Source organism: Chiloscyllium plagiosum, chromosome 2 (genome assembly GCF_004010195.1).
Source record: "Chiloscyllium plagiosum isolate BGI_BamShark_2017 chromosome 2, ASM401019v2, whole genome shotgun sequence".
In the NCBI taxonomy this organism is placed as follows: domain Eukaryota; kingdom Metazoa; phylum Chordata; class Chondrichthyes; order Orectolobiformes; family Hemiscylliidae; genus Chiloscyllium; species Chiloscyllium plagiosum.
The window spans coordinates 3,874,248-3,892,305 of record NC_057711.1 but is presented as its reverse complement, the minus strand read 5'-3'; the positions used below and the strand labels follow the sequence as shown (position 1 = coordinate 3,892,305).

The following is an 18,058-nucleotide window of genomic DNA, read 5'->3' as shown; positions in this document are numbered from 1 at the left end:
CCCTGCCAAATTAGTTTAAACCCCCCCAAAGAGTGCTAGCAAACCTACTTCCCAGGATATTGGTGCCCTTCTGGTTCAGGTGCAACCCGTCCTGTTTGTACAGGTCCCACCTTCCCCAGAATGCAGTCCAATTGTCCAAATACCTGAAGCCCTCCCTCCTACACCATCCTTGCAGCCACATGTTCAACTGCACTCTCTCCCTATTCCTTGCCTCGCTGTCACGTGGCACCAGCACATGAGATGACCCAGAGGTGACGACTCTGTCTGTCCTAGCTTTTAGCTTTCAGCCTAACTCCCTGAGCTCTTGAATGACCTCCCCACCCCTCTTCCTACCTATGTCGTTGGTGCCAATGTGCACCACGACTTCTGGCTGCATACCCACCCCCTTAAGGATTCTGAAGACACGGTCCGAGACGTCTCAGACCCTGGCACCCGGGAAGCAACAAACCAACCAAGAGTCTCGCCCATGTCCACAGAACCGCCTGTCCGTCCCTCTAACTAGAGAGTCTCCTATTACTAGCGCTCTCCTCCTCTCCCCCTTTCCCTTCTGAGTCTCAGAGCCAGACCTCGCGCCACAGACCCGGTCACTGCAGCTTACCCCTGCTAGGCCATTCCCCACCAACAGTATCCAAAGCGGTATACTTATTGTTGAGGGGAACAACTACAGGGGATCCCTGCACTGCCTGCTTCCTCCCCTTCCCACCTCTAACTGTTACCCAGCTACCTCTGTTCTCTGATGTAACAATGTCCCTAGAGCTTCTATCACCCTGTCAGCCTCTCGAATAATCCTCAGTTCATCCAACTCTAGCTCCAGTTCCCTAAAGCAGTCTGTGAGGAGCTGGAGCTGACTGCATTTCCTGCAGACGAAGTCGGCAGGAGTATCGGTGGTCACCCCTACCTCAAACATCCTGCAGGAGGAACATTCCCCTGCCTGCGCTGCCGTAACTCTACACTTAGTTTCCAAAACAAGCTTACCTGTTCAGCCGACTGAGTCCTTTTTTTTAGGTTAGAGGAGGAGGGAGGGTGGGAGACACTACACGTGTAGTGTCTTGGGTTCCTTCTCCACTCAAATAACAATCATTTACCTTCCCGACCAGCTCTGCACTCCGACTTCACTTCCGCCCAGCTCACGCCGCTCTCTGCTGCCTCATGCCGCTCTCTGCTGGTAGATATGGTAGAAGTAGGGACAAAGTCCTGCAGAATGATGATAGAGATTTAGGAAAATGTTAGAAACCAGGACCTCAATGGTAATAATCTCTGGATTACCTCCAGTGCCGTGTGCTAGTGAGGGTAAGAACAGGAGGATATGGCAGATGAATACATGGCTAAAGAATTGGTGCGGGGCCAGGGATGCAGATTCTTAGATCATTGGGACCTTTTCTAGGGCAGAGGTGACCTGTTCAAGAGGGACAGATTGCATCTGAGCTTGAGGGGACCAATATCTTGGCAGCCAGCTTTGCTAGTGCTGCAAGGGAGGGTTTAAACTAGATGAGCAGGGAGGTGGGATCCTCAACAGCAGGGAGGCAAGTGCGAGGCCGGATGGAGATAGAATAATCAGAAATGGTAAAGCAAAGAGACAGGTCTGGCTGGAACATGACAGGGAGTAAGGAATGCCTGCTGGATTCAATAGCGCATATTTCAATGCAAGAGGGCTGACAGGTAAGGCCGATGATCTCAGGGCATGGAGGGGTGTGTGGGACTGAGATATTATACCCATTACAGAAACCTGGCTAAGGGAGGGACAAGACTGGCAGCTTAATGTGCCAGAGTAAAGGTGCTTTAGGTGGGTCAGAGGCGGTGGAAGGAGGGGAGAGGGAGTTACAGTTTTGATTAGGATGAGTATCAAAGCAGTGATCAGAGACGAAATAACTGGAGCATCATCCAGTGAGGCTTTGTGGGTGGAGCTCAGAGATAATAAAAGGATGGTAATGTTGCTGGGGTTGTACTATAGGTCGAGGAGAAAGTGAGGGCTGCAGATGCTGGAGATCAGAGCTGAAAATGTGTTGCTGGAAAAACGCAGCAGGTCAAGCAGCATCCAGGGAACAGGAGAATCGACGTTTCGGGCATAAGCCCTCCTTCAGGAATTCCTGAAGAAGGGCTTATGCCCGAAACGTCAATTGTACTATAGGTCCCCAAATAGTCAACAGGAAGTGGAGGAACAAATGTGAAGGGAGATTGTGGAGACTTGCAGGAGCAATAGGGTTTTCACAGTAGGGGATTTTAACTTCCCTAATATAGACTGAGACTGCCACAGTGTTAAGGGCTCAGATGGGGTGGAATTTGTTAAAGGTGTTCAGGAACATTTCCTCAAGCAGTGCATAGAGGGTCCTACACAGGAAGGGACAAAGTTCAATCTACTCTTGAGAAATAGGGCAGGACAGGTGATGGAGGTGACAGTGGGGGAACACTTTGGGACCAGTGATCATAGTTCTATTAATGTTAAAATAGCTATGGAGAGGGACAAACCTGGACCACAGGATCAAGTTCTAAATTGGGGCAGGGTGACTATTGATGGAATTAGACAGGAGCTTGCGGGGGTTGATTGGAGCAGTTTGTTTGCAGACAATGGGACCTCCAGCAAGTAGGGGGCCTTTTAAAATGAGATAGCTCGAGTTTGAGATCTATATGGCGTGATGGTGATGGGCAAGATTGGCAAGAATAGGAAACACTGGATGAGAAGAGATATTGAGGCACTGACCAGAATAAAGACAGAAACATGGCTCACGTACAGGCAGCTGGGATCAAGGGAATCCTGGAGGTATATAGGGGATACAGGAGTTTACTGAAGAAGGAAATCAGGAGGGCAAAAAGAGGGCACAAGATAGCCTTGGCTAAGAAGATTAGGGTGAATCCAAAGAGGTTCTTCAAGTATATTAAAGGAAAAAGAATAATTAGACAAGACAATAAGACCCCTCAAAGATCAAAGTGGATATGTAGGTGTAGAACAGCAGGAGATGGGCGAGGTCCTCGATGAATATTTCTCCACTGTGTTTACCGTGGAGAAAAACATGAAGACTTGGGAACTTGAAGGAGTTAGTGGCGATATCTTGGGGACAGTCCATATCACAGTAGAAATGTTGGATGTATTAGAATATATGAAGGTGGATAAATCTCCTGGTACTGACCAGGTATATCCAAGAACACTGTGGGGGCCCTGGCTGCTATTTTTGCATCACTGTTAGCCATGAGTGAGGTCCTGGAAGACTGGAGGGTAGCGAATGCTGTGCCTTTATTCAAGAAGGGCTGCAAAGAAAATCCTGGGAACTATAGACAAGTAAGCCTAATGTCTCTGGTGGGTAAGTTACTTGAGACGATTCGGAGAGATAAGATATATATGCAATTGGAAAGACAGGGTTTGATGAGGAGTAGTCAGCATGGCTTTGTGCGTGGGAGATCATGTCTCACAAATTTGTTAAGAGTTTTTTGATGAAGTGACCGGAAGGTTGACGAGGGCAGGGTGGTAGATGTAGTCTATATGGATTTCAATAAGGCCTTTAATAAGGTTCCACATGGTAGGCTGTTCTGGAAGGTTAGATCATATGGAATCCAGGGGGAGCTGGCAAATTGGATATACCATTGGCTTGATGGTAGGAAGCAGAGGGTGCTGGTTGGACTGGAGGCCAGTGACTAGTGGAGTGCCTCAGGGGTCGGTGCTGGGCCCATTGCTGTTTGTTATCTATATCAATGATTTGGATGAGAATGTACAAGGCATGGTTAGGAAGATGACACTAAAATCGGCGGTATCATGGACAGTGAGGAAGGTTATCAGAAATTGCAGCAGGACTATGATTAGCTGGAGAAGTGGGCTGAGAAATGGCAAATGGAGTTTAGACTAGATTAGATTCCCTACAGTGTGGAAAGAGGTCCTTCAGCCCAACAAGTCCATACCGACCCATTTTCCTCTGACTCATGCACGGAACATTATGGGCAATTTAGCATGGCCAATCCACCTGATCTGCACAGCTTTTTTGGATTGTGGGAGGAAACCCGCACAGACATGGGGAGAATGTGCAAACTCCACACAGACAATTTCCCGAGGCTGGAATCAAACCGAGGCCCCTGGCGCTGTGAGACTATAGTGCTAACCACTGAGCCACCATGCCGCCCCACGTTTAATGTAGATAAGTGTGAGGTCTTGCATTTTGGAAATTCAAATCAAGGTAGGAGTTTCATAGTGAATGGTAGGGCCTTATGGAGTGCTGTGGAACAGAGAGATCTTGAGTTTAGATGCACTGTTCTCTGAATGTGTAGTCACAGGTAGACAGGGCAGTGAAGAAGGCATTTAGCACAGTGGCCTTCATCAATCAGGGCACTGGGTATAGCAGTTGGGAAGTTACATTGCAGTAGTACAGGACATTGGTGAGGCTGCACTTGGAGGATTGGGTTCAGTTTTGGTCACCTTGCTATAGGATGGATGTTATTAAAATGGAAAAAGTGCAGAAGAAATCTACAAGGGTGTTGCCAGGACTTAAAGGTCTGAGTTATAGGGAGAGGTTGGACAAGCTAGGACTGCTAGAGTGGAGAAGACTGAGGGGAGATTTTATTGAAGTGTATAAGATCATGAGAGGCATGGATATGGGGAGTGCACTCAGTCTTTTTCCCAGGGTTGGAGAGTTGATAACTGGAGGGCGTCAGTTTAAGGTTAGAGGGGAAAAAAATAAAAGGGATCCTGAGGGGCAACGTTTTTACACAGAAGGTGGTACACATATGGAATAAGCTGCCAGTGGAAGTGGTTGAGATGGGTACATTAACAACATTAAAAAGGCTTTTGGGGGGGATTCAAGATGGCGGCGACCCAGCAGGTCTGTTTTGCTGAGCTCTGCACCAGAGCCCAGACAAAATGGGGCACTCACCCTCCCTTCACTGTCCAATTTGTTGAAAATAACTATTTCCTGACCCTTGGAACTACTTAGCACCAGTTCTGAATAGTTTGGTGCAGTTTAAAAGATGACTAAGGGGAAAGGAGCATGGGATCATATCAGGCAGGGACCCCCCCCACAGCAACAGACCCACCCGTGGCTGCGGCATTGGCCTCCACAGCCACCCCAGAGGACTCACCTGCAGAGTGGAGCCTGATCTCGGAGTTTGCAAAACTCCAAGAGAAGATCGACTTCTCGATGGAAGAGACCCGAGCCAGGCTGGAATCGATCTTGGTCATGCTGCAGAGGCATGGCCTGGAGATCCAGCATCTCAGGCAGTGTGTTGCGGTGGGGAGGTGGGGAGCAACGGGCCACGGATTCCAAGGCTGCAGCCGAATCCCCAGTGGGCTGGGTTCAGGCCTTGGAACAGCAAGTGCAGGCCTTGGAAGAGCAGGTCGACGACCTCAAAAATTGAGGTGGTTGGAAGAACATCTGGTTGCCGGGGCTTCCCAAATGGGAGGAAGAAGGCCAGCTTGTCAGCTTTCTGGAGCAATGGCTCCCACAGTTTCTCAGGCTGGAGGTTGAAGTAGGTTGGGTACGGGTCAAGCGGGTCCACCGAGTCGCAGTGTACAAGCCTGGATTGGACCAGTGCCTCCGCCCGGTCCTAGAGCAACTCCAGCATTATAGAGACAAACAAATGATGTTGGAAGCCTCTAGGGCACTGGGGATGATCCCCAGGCTATGGTATATAAAGGATCAGGAATCATGCTTTTCCCCAGTCGTGTTTCACAAGAGGAAGTTATTTGATGAGGTAAAAAGGCAGCTGAGGGACCTGAATATCCAGTATTTAGGGTGTAGGTTTGCTCGCTGAGCTGGAGGTTTGATATCCAGATGTTTCATTACCTGGCTAGGTAACATCATCAGTGGCAACCTCCAAGTGAAGCGAAGCTGTTGTCTCCTGCTTTCTATTTATATGTTTGTCCTGGATGGGGTTCTTGGGGTTTGTGGTGATGTCATTTCATGTTCGTTTTCTGAATTCTCTGGCATGTCTTTGCTTAGCCTGTCTCGGGATAGATGTGTTGTCCCAGTCGAAATGGTGGGTTTAAAATTTTTTGAGATATCAATTCAGGCACGGCCAGCAACTCATCAGTGCTGTGGGAGACTGCCAAGGCCTACGCATGGGGTTTAATTAATTCTTACTCTGTGACCCGGAAACGACAGAGGGGAGAACAGCAATGTTTGCTCGAGACTCACCTGAAGGCGGCTGAGTCAGCATATTTTAATACACTGTCTATAACTAAATTACAGGGGATTACAGCCCTTAGGGCTACTTTGAATGCTGCACTTACCCAAACAACAAAGAGGGAAATCTCTTTTGCGAAACAGAGGTTATTTGAGTATGGTAATAAGCCGGTAGGTATCTAGCGTAGTTGGCCAGAAGAAGGAATGCCCCCCACAATCTATTACATCCATCAGAGAGAGTGCTGGTACTCTTGCTTGCAATGCCAAAAAGATTAATGCAGCATTTAGAAAGTTTTATTTTGAGCTGTATCAGTCGGAGAGCTGTGAGGACAGAATGATGAAGATGGAGTGTTTACCTAAGACCTTGAACCTTTCAAGTGTAACCTCAGAGCAGGCATCTTTTTTGAGTGCCCCCCTGACAATAGTACGGGAGGCGGTGAGGCTGCTCCAGAGCAGTAAAGGGCCTGGACCAGATGGATTTCAAAGTGAGTTTTATAAAAAGGTTATGGACAAGCTGGCCGGGCAACTCTTGGATATGTACAGTTACTCATTCAGTCAGGGCTGCCTCCCATCTTCTTTGAGAGAAGCAAATATTTCTCTTATTCTTAAGGAAAGAAAAGCTCGAGCAGTTTGCATGTCGTACAGGCCCATATCGTTATTGAACGTGGATTTTAAAATCCTGTTGTTAAAGCTGGAGAGGGTATTGCCTTTTATTGTAAAGGAGAACCAGACGGGTTTTATTAAGGGTCGTAGGTCTACCAATAATATTAGAAAAATATTAAATATGGTCCAAATATGTCAGCGAAGAGCAATCCCGGGTTTGGTAGTCTCTGTGGTTGCAGACAAAGCATTTGATTAGGTGGAGTGGACGTATCTCTTTTATATCATGGAACGGTTTGGCCTTGGAGAGGTTTTTACCAAATGGGTGGCAGTGCTGTATAGTGATCCAAAAGCAGCGGTGCTTATAATGGTATAAGGTCCGATAGTTTTAGAGTTGGCAGGGGCTGCCATCAAGGGTGCCCTCTCTCCCCATTACTATTTACACTGGTGATCGAGCCACTGGTGGAAGCCATCTGGACAGACCCAATATAACTGCCCCGGAGGTAGGGTCTGGCAGGCATAAAATTACCGATCCAATGACATCTGTGCCCCACTTAATACAGATAATTAATCTATTTGGTTTGTTTTTAGGGTATAAAATTAATTTCATGAAATCAGAGGCCATGCCTATGGGGGGTCTTACCAATATGTCCAGCTTTGGGGGTGGAACCCGTTTCCCCTTTCGGTGGCTGCAGGGAGGTTTTCTGTATTTAGGCATTTTTATTACCCTGGTTTTCGATCAATTATTTAAAGCCAATTATGAGCAGCTGCTAGAGAAAATCAGGCAGGACCTTTGGCATTGGGAAGATCTTCCGATATATTGTTTGGGCAGGGTAGCTCTGGTCAAGATGAATGTTCTTCCTCACCTATTATTTCCCATGGGAATGCTCCTCTTGATGCTGCCAAGGCAAACATTGCTCAGGCTTTATAGCTGGCTTGGATCTTTTATTTGGCATCATCGACAGCCTGTTATTAAGCTGGATAAATTGCAGATTCCACAAAAGGGGGTGGGGGGGGTCTAAATTTTCCAGACTTTAGGAAGTACCAATTGAGTTTCTTGTTATCCTATATGGCTGAATGGGCCTGTCACGATCCACGATCAATTTGGCTAAGACACTGAGGCCTCCCAGAAAAAAATGCCCTCTCATTAATTTTTTGTTTATAGACAAGATGAGGACTGCTATGGATCACTGTAAAAACCCGATTGTCCTAAACACAGTTAAAGCATGAAGAATAATGTGATAGGGCGAGGGCAATTTACAAAAAAACTTCCCCTTTCACCCCCATAGTGGGAGTGTCAGGATTCCAGCCGGGTTCAATGGACTCTGGTTTTAAGCTCTAGGAGTCTAGAGGGATCTCCTGTTTGGGAGATCTATTTGACGGGGAGGTCATGATGTCCTTCGAACAGCTGAGACAGAAGTTCGCGCGGGCTAGGAAGGATCTCTTTCATTACTTCCAGGTTATAGACTTTGTACAAAAAAAGACGACATTGATGGTTAATCCCTACAAATTGGACATGGAGAGGAGAGTGGTTAATGGGTGCCCTCTCGGTTAGCACTCTCTATCACTTGTTAGTAATGTTTCGAAGGACATTGAACGGCTATATAAAACCTGGACTCAAGAATCAGGGGTGGAAATCTCCTCAGAGATGTGGGAGGATATCTGGGAAAATGTTAGGAAGATCTCGATTTGTAATAGGACCCAGGCTATTCAACTGAAGGTACTCCATAGGGCTTACCTGGCACCAGAACGGGCTTGTGAAATTCAAGACAGGAGTGTCCCCAGTGTGCCCTAAGTGCAAAACAGACGTTGGTACTCTTACTCACTGCTTGTGGTCAGGCCACAAGATCCGCAGGTATTGGGATGTTTTGGTAAAGGTTTTGGGAACTGAGGTTAGCTTGGATCCGGTATCCCTCCTTTTGGGTCTCCCAAATCTTCCCTCCCTGGATGCACATGGGAAGAAATTTTGTAATATCCTTTCCTTTTGCGCGAGGAAGAATATTCTAATGAGCTGGGTGTCAGAGAATCCCCCAGGATTCTCGAGTTGGCACAGGATAGTCGTAGGAGACATCCCCCGCACATCCTTACAAATATGGTGCACCAGAAAACGGAACTGATTCACAGAACATGACAGCCCTTTTTGAATGATATTGATGTAGATATACTGGCTATATTATTCAGGGCCTTTGTCTAGCCGTGAGGACTGTGTCTGTTGGTTTGGGGGCCTCTGGGAGAAAGAATCCCGAACAAATATGGATCTACACTATTGCTCCCAGTGGTGGGGAGCTGTGTTGAGATTGCACTGAGTACAGTAATTTAATTGAATATCATTAAGTTACCTTGTTATAACTTGGTTTAATTTTATTTCGTCTGTATTTATTTTTTCTTCTTTCTCCTTGGTTATTTATTGAACTGTAGTTTTTATAGGGTTATTTTCTTCTTTTTCTGTTTCTGTGTATGGTTTTCTAATTTTGTAAAAAACTTAATAAATATTTTTATTGAAAAAAAGTTTTTTAAAAAAGGTATTTGGACAAATGGATGGAGAGGAAAGGTTAAGATGGATATGGGCCAAGTGCAGGGAAATGGGGTTAGCAGGAATAATAAGGGATGATAGTTTGGGCCAAAGGGCCTGTCTCCATGTTATAGGACTCTATGACTCTAAAAAATGGATTAGTTTCAGAGAGGCAGGCAGTGATGGGTGGGGTGCTGTCGGGTTTAGTGCTGGGACCCCAGCTGTTCACAATTTACATTAATGAGTTGGACAACGGAATTGAATGCAATATCTCCACATTTACAGATGACATTAAGTTGGGTGGCAGTGTGTGCTGTGAGGAGGATGCTAAGGGGCTGCAGGGTGACTTGAACAGACTGGCAGAGTGGGCAAATACTTGGCAAATGCAGAATAATGTGGATAAATGTGAGGTGATCTACTTGGTGGCAAAAACAGGAAGGCAGATTATTATCTGAATGGTGGCAGTTTAGAAAAAGGTGAGATGCGATGAGACCTGGATGTCATGGTGGAACAGTCACTGAAGGTTGGCACGCAGGTGCAGCAGGCAGTGAGGAAAGCTATTGGCATGCTGGTCTTCATAATGGCAGGATGGCAGGACTGACATGTGAGGAAAGACTGGATCGACTGGGCTTGTACTCACTGGAATTTAGAAGAATGAGGGGATCTCATAGAACCATATAAAACCCTGATGGGACTGGACAGACTGGATGTGGGAAGAAAGTTCCTGATGTTGGGGAAGTCCAGAACTAGGGGTCACAGTCTGAGAATAGGGGATAAGTCATTCAGGATTGTGATGAGGAAGACTTTCTTCATTCAGAGCATTGTAAACCTGTAGAATTCTCTAATACAGGAAGCCATTGGGGCCAGTTTGTTAGATATGTTCAAGAGGGAACTGGATCTTGCCCTTGTAGCTAAAGAGAAGGCAGGGTCGGGATACTGAGGTTGTATGATGGGGACAGAGTTGACAAGAGCATAAAGTTATAAGAGGATACTGATAGATTAGGTGAATGGGCAAAGCTGAGTCAGATGGATTTTAATATAAGCAAGGGTGATGTTATCCATTTCAGACCGGACAAGGATAGATCAAGGTATCCTTAAAAAGGCACAGGGATAAATAAGTGAATATCCAACATGATTTGGGGGTTCAGGTGCATAGCTCTTTAAAATGCCACTAATAGATGCTGAAAATAGTCAAGCAAGTTAATGGAGTGCTGGCCTTCATATCTAAAGGGCTGGAGTATTGGAATGCAGAACTGAATCTGCAGTTATCTGAAACCCTGGTTCGATCCCACTTAGAGTACTGTGAGCAGATTAAGAATGAATGGTTTGGTCCTGGAGGGAGTTCAACACAGGCTTAAAAGGATTGTACCTGGATTTCAGGGGTTACATTATGAGGAGAGATTAGATAAATTAGGCCTTTATTCCCTAGAGTTTAGAATCTTAGAATCATTACAGTGTGGAGAGAGGTCATTTGGCCCATTGACTTGGCACTGAACCTTGAAAGTCTAGAGTGTGGTGCTGGAAAAGCACAGCAGGTCAGGCAGCATCCGAGGAGCAGGAGAATCAACGTTTCAGGCCAGGGCTCTGTTACTCAGATGCTGCCTGACCTGCTATGCTTTTCCAGCATCACACTCTTGACTCTGATCTTCAGCATCTGCAGACCTCACTTTCTCCTAGTTGACTGAACCTTGAAAGATCATCATGTCAAAACCCAGATGCAACCCTATCTCCATAACCCTGCATTTGCTATGGCCAATCCACGTAACCTATCACTGATGGACTCACCACTAACTGAGACACCGTGTCGCCCTCTAGAAAGTTAAGGAGTGATTTTATTGCGGTTTTCAGGATGTTGCTGGTGTGGCACAGTGGCTCAATGGTTAGCACTGCTGCCTCACAGTACCAGGGACTTAGGTTCAATTCTACCCTCAGGTAACTGGCTTTATGGAGTTTGCACATTCTCCCTGTGTTTGTGGTTCCTCCAGGTACTCCAGTTTCTTCCCTCAGTCCAAAGATGTGCAAGTTAGGTGGATTGACTATGCTAGATTGTCCCTAATGTCCAGGGATGTGCAGACTTCGTGGATTAGTCGTGATAAATGTGGGGTTATGGGGATAATGGAGGGGTCTGGCAGGGATGCTCTTCACAGGGTCAGTGCAGACTGGATAGGCCAAATGGCCTCTTTCTGTGGGGTTTCTATGATATTGACAGGTTGGATAAAATTAAACTGTTTACACTAGTTGAAGATTCTAGAATCGGGGCATGGTCTAATAATTAGGACCAAGCCATTCAGGAGAGATGTTAGAAAGCACTCCCATAAGCAAAGAGTAGTAAAGGTTTGGAATTCTCTTCCTCAAATAGCAGTGGCTGCTCACTCAAAAGTTAAACTTAAATCTAAGATAGACAAGTCTTTATTAAGCATGGGTTTCAGGGGATATGAGCCCAAGGCAGGCATATCAAGTTAGGCCATGTTTCAGCCATGATGTTATAGAATGGAGGAGCAGGCTTGAGAGGCTGAATGGGCCTCCTGAGGTTCCTATGTTCCTAGTACCATTGAAAGCTAAAATAATTCTTACAAGAGCAGAAATGTGAATGTAGATTGGATGTTTCTCCGAGCAGCTGAGTCTGGAACCAGGGTATATTGTCTCGAAAAAGAAGGTAGGCCATTTAAGGCTGAGATGACAAGTTTCTTAACTCAGTGGGGCATCAGTCTTTGGGATTTGCTATATTGTGTTAATGCCACATGTTAAACCTCTTATAATACAAGAATTAATATTACATTTTGTGAATACTTATTTCTTAATCCTGAAAATCTCAATGTGAAAATTCCAATCATATTTACTGAGTATCAGCTCCCCTCATCAGAGCTTCAGCTTTTGTTCAGCTATTGGATAAAATCCATTTGTTTATAAAATTGGCTGTAATTCTGTAAATAATAACTATTCTGTTTTTTTTCCCAGTTTCCAACACAATTAAAACGTGCAATGCAGGTGTGAAAAATGTCAAATTGACTGAAGGTAGCTGCTCTGGACAGGTAATGATGCATAATGTTTTTCCCTCTTCTTCCCCATAACCTCTGAGTTTTGGGAGCAGTTGGAGATAACAAGGTAATATGGTGGTAAATGTCAGCTGAATTAATCCAAACAAATGCTTGAAAGGCATGTGTTCAAATCCCAACTAAGTAATAAAAGGGAGGGGAGCATTTAATTACGTTACTAAATCTGAAATAAAATAAAACTAGTTTCAGTCTTGATAGCAGTGTATGAAAGCAGAAACAAGAGTACACCCTTAGCTCTGCTCTGCCACGCAGTATACTTATGCTAGCTCTTCTTCCTCAATGGGAACCTGAATTGTATTTCCAGTGTACAGGAAGTTGAGGGTAGTGGGGTCAGGGATAGGTTTACAAGGTCATGAGAAGATGCTGGCAACCAGCATGTTGGTTTGAAATATATGTACTTCAATACCAGGAGCATCCGGAATAAGGCAGGTGAACTTGCAGCATGGGTTGGTACCTGGGATTTCGATGTTGTAGCCATTTCAGAGACATGGCTAGAGAAGCGACAGAAATGGTTGTTGCAGGTTCCAGCATTTAGATGTTTCAGCAAGAACAGAGAAGTTGGTAAAAGAGATGGGGATGTGGCATTTTTAGTCAAGGGTGGTATTACAGCAGCTGAGATAACATTTGAGGACTCATCCAGTGAGGTAGTTTGGGCTAAGGTTAGAAACAGGAAAGGAGAGGTCACGCCATTGGGAGTTTTCTATAGGCCTCCAATTTGTTCCATGGGTGTAGAGGAAAAGATAGCAAAGATGATTCTCGATAGGAGCGAGAGCAACAGAGTAGTTGTTATGGGGGACTTTAACTTCTCCAATATTGACTGGGAATACTAAAGTTCAAGCAGTTAAGATGGGTCAGTTTTTGTTCAATGTGTACAGAAGGGTCTTCTGAACAGTATGTGGAAAGACCAACAAAGGGCGAGGCCACATTAGATTTGGTACTGGGAATGAATCCGGCCAGGTGATAGATTTGGAGGTAGGTGATTACTTTGGCTATAGGGACCATAATTCGGTTATGTTTACAATAGCAATAGGCAGGGATAGGTATATATGGCAGGCAAAGAGGTGTAACTGGGGGAAAGGCAATTGTGATGCTATTAGGCAAGATTTTCGATGCATAGGATGACAAAGGAAACTGCAGGAGATGGACACTCTTGAAATGTGGAGCTTATTCAAGGAACAGCCACTGCGTGTCCTTGATAAGGATGTACCTAACAGGCAGGGAGGTAGTTGTCGAGAGAGGGAGCTATGGTTTACTAAAGAGGTTGAAGCTCTTGTCAAGATGATGAAGAAGGCTTATGTGAGGGTGAGGCATGAAGGCTCAGTTAGGGAGATTAAGAGTTATAAGTTAGCCAGGAAAGATCTAAAGAGAGGGCAAAGAGGAGCCAGAAGGGGACATGAAAAGTTGTTGATGGATAGGATCAAGGAAAATCCTAAGGCCTTCTATAGGTAAATCAGAAATAAAAAAATGACTGGAGTAAGATTTTGGCCAATCAAAGATAGTCGGGGAATGTTATGGAATCTGAGGACATAGGGGAAGCGCTTCATGAATATTTTTTGTTAGTATTCACATTGGAAAAGGGCAATGTTAATGAGAATACGGAGATACAGGCAACCAGATTAGATGGGACTGAGGTTGACAAAGATGAGGTTTTAGCTGAAAATGTGTTGCTGGAAAAGCGCAGCAGGTCAGGCAGCATCCAAGGAGCAGGAGAATTGATGTTTTGGGCATAAGCCCTTCTTCAGGGCTTATACCCAAAACGTCGATTCACCTGCCCCTTGGATGCTGCCTGACCTGCTGCAACACATTTTTCAGCTCTGATCTCCAGCATCTGCAGTCCTCACTTTCTCAAAGATGAGGTTTTAGCAATTTTGGAAGATCTGAAAATAAATAAAACCCTTGGGCCGGATGGGATTTATCCTCGGATTCTCTGGGAAACCAGGGAGGAGATTGCAGAGCCTTTGGCTTCGATCTCTAAGTCATCGTTGTCAACAGGAGTAGTGCCAGAAGACTGGAGGATAGCAAATGTTGTTCCCTTGTTTAAGAAGGGGAGTCGGGACAATCCTGGTAATTATTTGCCAGTGAGCCTTACCTAGGTTGTGGGTAAGGGGTTGGAAAAAGTTATAAGAGATAGGATTTAAAATCATCTGGAAAAGAATACTTTGATTAGGGATAGTCACCATGGTTTTGTGAAAGGTAGGCCATGTGTCGCTAACCTTATTTAGTTCTTCAAGAAGGTGACAAAACAGGTGAATGAAGGCAAAGTAGTTGACATGGTGTACATGGACTTCAGTCAGGCGTTTCATAATGTCCCACTCGGTAGGCAACGGCACAAAATACGGAGTTTCGGGATTGAAGGTGATTTAGCGGTTTGGATCAGAAATTGGCTAGCTGAAAGAAGACAGAGGGAGGTGGCTGATGGGAAATGTTTATCCTGGAGCTCAGTTACCAGTGGTGTACCACAAGGATGTGTTTTGGGGCCACTACTGTTTGTCATTTTTATAAATGATCTGGATGTGGGCATAGAAGGATGGGTTAGTAAATTTGAACTTGACACTAAAGTAGGCAGAGTTGTGTGCAGAAAAATGTGAGGAAGTGCACTTCGGAAGTAGTAAGAGGAATGCAGAGTACTGGGCTAATGGTAAAATTCTTGGCAGTGTAGATGACAAAGAGATCTTGGTGTCCAGGTGCATAAATCCCTGAAAGTTGTTACCCAGATTAATAGGGTTGTTAAGAAGACATATGGTGTGTTGACGTTTATTGGTAGGGGGATTGAGTTTCGGGGCCATGAGGTCATACTTCAGCTGTACAAGACACTGGTAAGGTCGCACCTGAAGTATTGTGTGCAGTTCTGGTCACCGCATTATGGGAAGGATGTGGATGCTTTGGACAGGGTTCAGAGGAGATTTACCAGAATGTCACTCGGTATGGAAGGAAGATCTTGTGAAGAAAGGCTAAGGGAATTCAGGTTATTTTTGTTGGAGAGAAGAAGGTTGAGAGGTGACTTAATCAAGACATATAAGATAATCAGAGGATGAGATAGGGTGGAGAGTGAGAAACATTTTCCTCAGGTGGTGAAGGCTAACATGAGGGGCATAGCTTTAAAGTGAGGGGTGATGGATTCAGGACAGATAGTAGGAGTAGCTTCTTTACTCAGAGGGGCATGGAACGGCCTGCCTGCAACAGTAGTAGGCTCACCAATGTGAAGGGCATACATGTGGATAATAATGGAACAGTGTAGGTTAGATTGGCATCAGATTATTTCACAGGTCGGTGCAACATCAAGGACTGAAGGGCCTGTCCTGTGCTCTAACGTTTTATGTTCTCTGTTCTAATTTGACACTTTTGCCTGCTCCCCATTTATCTCAACTCCATGAATGAGCAAAGATTTATGTGTCTCACCCTTAAATATTTTGAATGATGAAGCATTCAAAACACTCTAGAGTAGAAAATTGCAAATATTCACAACAGGCTGAGTGAAGAAATTTCTCCGTTATCTTGATTGTAAATAGTTGGCTGCTTATCTTGAGACTGTGCCCCTGGATCCTACCCAATCAAACCCTATCAGAATCTTTGATGTCTCGATGAGCTCATTCCGCATCTTTTAAACTCCAGACATATCGGTCCAATATACTCAACCTCTCTTTGTAAGACAACCCTCTCTTCCCAGGGGCCAATCAGGCGAACCACCCCAGTATTGCCTCCAAGGCAGGTATGGTCTTCCTGAGGTCTGGAGACAAAATCAGTGCATAGTAATCTGGCTTCCTCAGTGAGGAGAAAGATTTGGAATTCACTCCCAACGCTTCATTCACTGCTCAGTTAATCAAACAATAGATGGCCATTTGGTGTCCGTGCAGTGGTAAGGAGATAAATTAAGGTGTAAGGCAGGTAGGTGGTTGGTGAGTGGGCCTCTGCACCCCATTGGCACTGCAGCCCAGCACAACATGTGACAGAGAAGTATTATTGTGAATAAGAAGTCATTGCCAGCTGCGATTGTACAGGCCCCCTGCACTTAATCACTGTTTATTCTGTAATGAAGGCTCCAAGAGCTATTAAAAATGTAATTTTAAAAAATCCAAGAGGTACAGAATCCTAGCGGAATCTGCTGATAAATCCTATCATGGCCTAACAGCAAGCCTTTTCTTATATAACCACTTCAGTATTATTTCTTCACATTTACATGAATCTTATCCACTGGTGCTCTCTTACCATGAGGAAGTGTCCCCTCTTCTTCCACCCCACATTGTTTTTAATTCACTCTTACCCTGCAACACTGATCAAACTTCTCTCTTTTAATTTTGAAACCTCCCTTCTCCTCAGCCATCTCACTCACTGAAAACTCTATCAACCGCCCAAGAGAGGCAAATTCAGCAGGATAATGATTCCAGAGTGACTTAATTTTTGTAATTCATTTATTGGATTTCAGAATCACTGGCTGGGCCAGCATTTATTGCCCATCTCTAGTTGCTCTAAAAAGGTAATCCTCAGCAGTCCTGCCACATCCAGTTGAGAATGGTGGTGTACAATTAAACAACTGACTGGAGAGGAGGCTTCAAATGCACCCGCACTGAAAATAATGGCAGAGTCCAGCATATCAATGTAAAGATAAGGCTGAAACATTTGCAATCATCTTTAAATTGCAGTGCCAACTGGATGATCCATGTGAGCCTCCTCTGGAGGTCCCTAGCACCTCAGATTCTAATCTTTTGCCAATTTGATTCACAACATGTGAACCTATCCTTGCAACACAAGCACTTTCATCCCATTAAGCAGGTTGTGAACTTTCTGTGATCTTCCAGTGCAAGTGTAATCCTCCTTAACTGATGAGAGCAATTCTCATCAAATCCCTACGGTGTGGAAGGAGGCCATTTGGCCCATCAAGTCCACACTGACCCTCTGAAGAGCCACCTGCCTTATCTCTGTAACCCTGCATTCCCATGGCTAATCCAACTAGCCTGCATATCCTTGGACACTATGAACAATTTAGGATGGCCAATTCACCTAACTTGCAGACACAGACAGAATGTGCAAACTCCACACAGACAGTTGCCTGAGGGTGGAATCGAACCTGGGACCCTAGTGCTGTCAGGCAGCAGTGCTAACCACTAAGCCACTGTGGCCCAAATTCGATGCACAGCATCTCAAATGGGGTGTCACCAAAAACCAAAGTAAAATTATAGCAAGAAATCACCACTTTTAAATCCATGCCCCTTATATTAAAGACCAAAATTCCATTTGCCTTCTTAATTAGTTGTTGTATCTGCATGCTGATTTGTGTGATTCACATACAAGGACACCCAGATTCCTCTGGACTGCAACATTCTGCACTCACTCTACATTTATATAGTACTTTGCTTTTCTGTGCTTCCTGACAAAATGAACAATTTTCCAAATTACACTCCGTCTGCAAATGTTTTATCCACGTACTTAAAATATCTGTACCTCTTTATGGAGCTTTTGTATCTTCCTCACAACTTCCTTTCCTATCTATCTTTGCACCATCAGCAAATTAACCCACAACACACTATATTCAATGTAAATAGTAAATAGTTGAAGCCTCAGCTTTAGTCCTTTCAACACTACATTAGAACATAGAACATAGAACATAGAACATAGAAGAATACAGCGCAGTACAGGCCCTTCGGCCCTCGATGTTGCACCGATCCAAGCCCACCTAACCTACACTAGCCCACTATCCTCCATATGCCTATCCAATGCCCGCTTAAATGCCCATAATGAGGGAGAGTCCACCACGGCTACTGGCAGGGCATTCCATGAACTCACAACTCGTT

At 45.0% G+C, this 18,058-nt stretch overlaps 1 protein-coding gene across 1 annotated transcript in view; it reads left to right on the top strand.

Moving 5' to 3' along the window:
- LOC122556516 (uncharacterized threonine-rich GPI-anchored glycoprotein PJ4664.02-like) overlaps positions 1 to 18,058 on the top strand; it is a 138,875-nt gene that overhangs the window by 92,698 nt on the left and 28,119 nt on the right. The window contains exon 8 of the mRNA XM_043703248.1: positions 12,172 to 12,245. Within this exon, the coding sequence (XP_043559183.1) occupies positions 12,172 to 12,245 (74 nt within the window). The remainder of the gene's footprint in view (positions 1 to 12,171; positions 12,246 to 18,058) is intronic.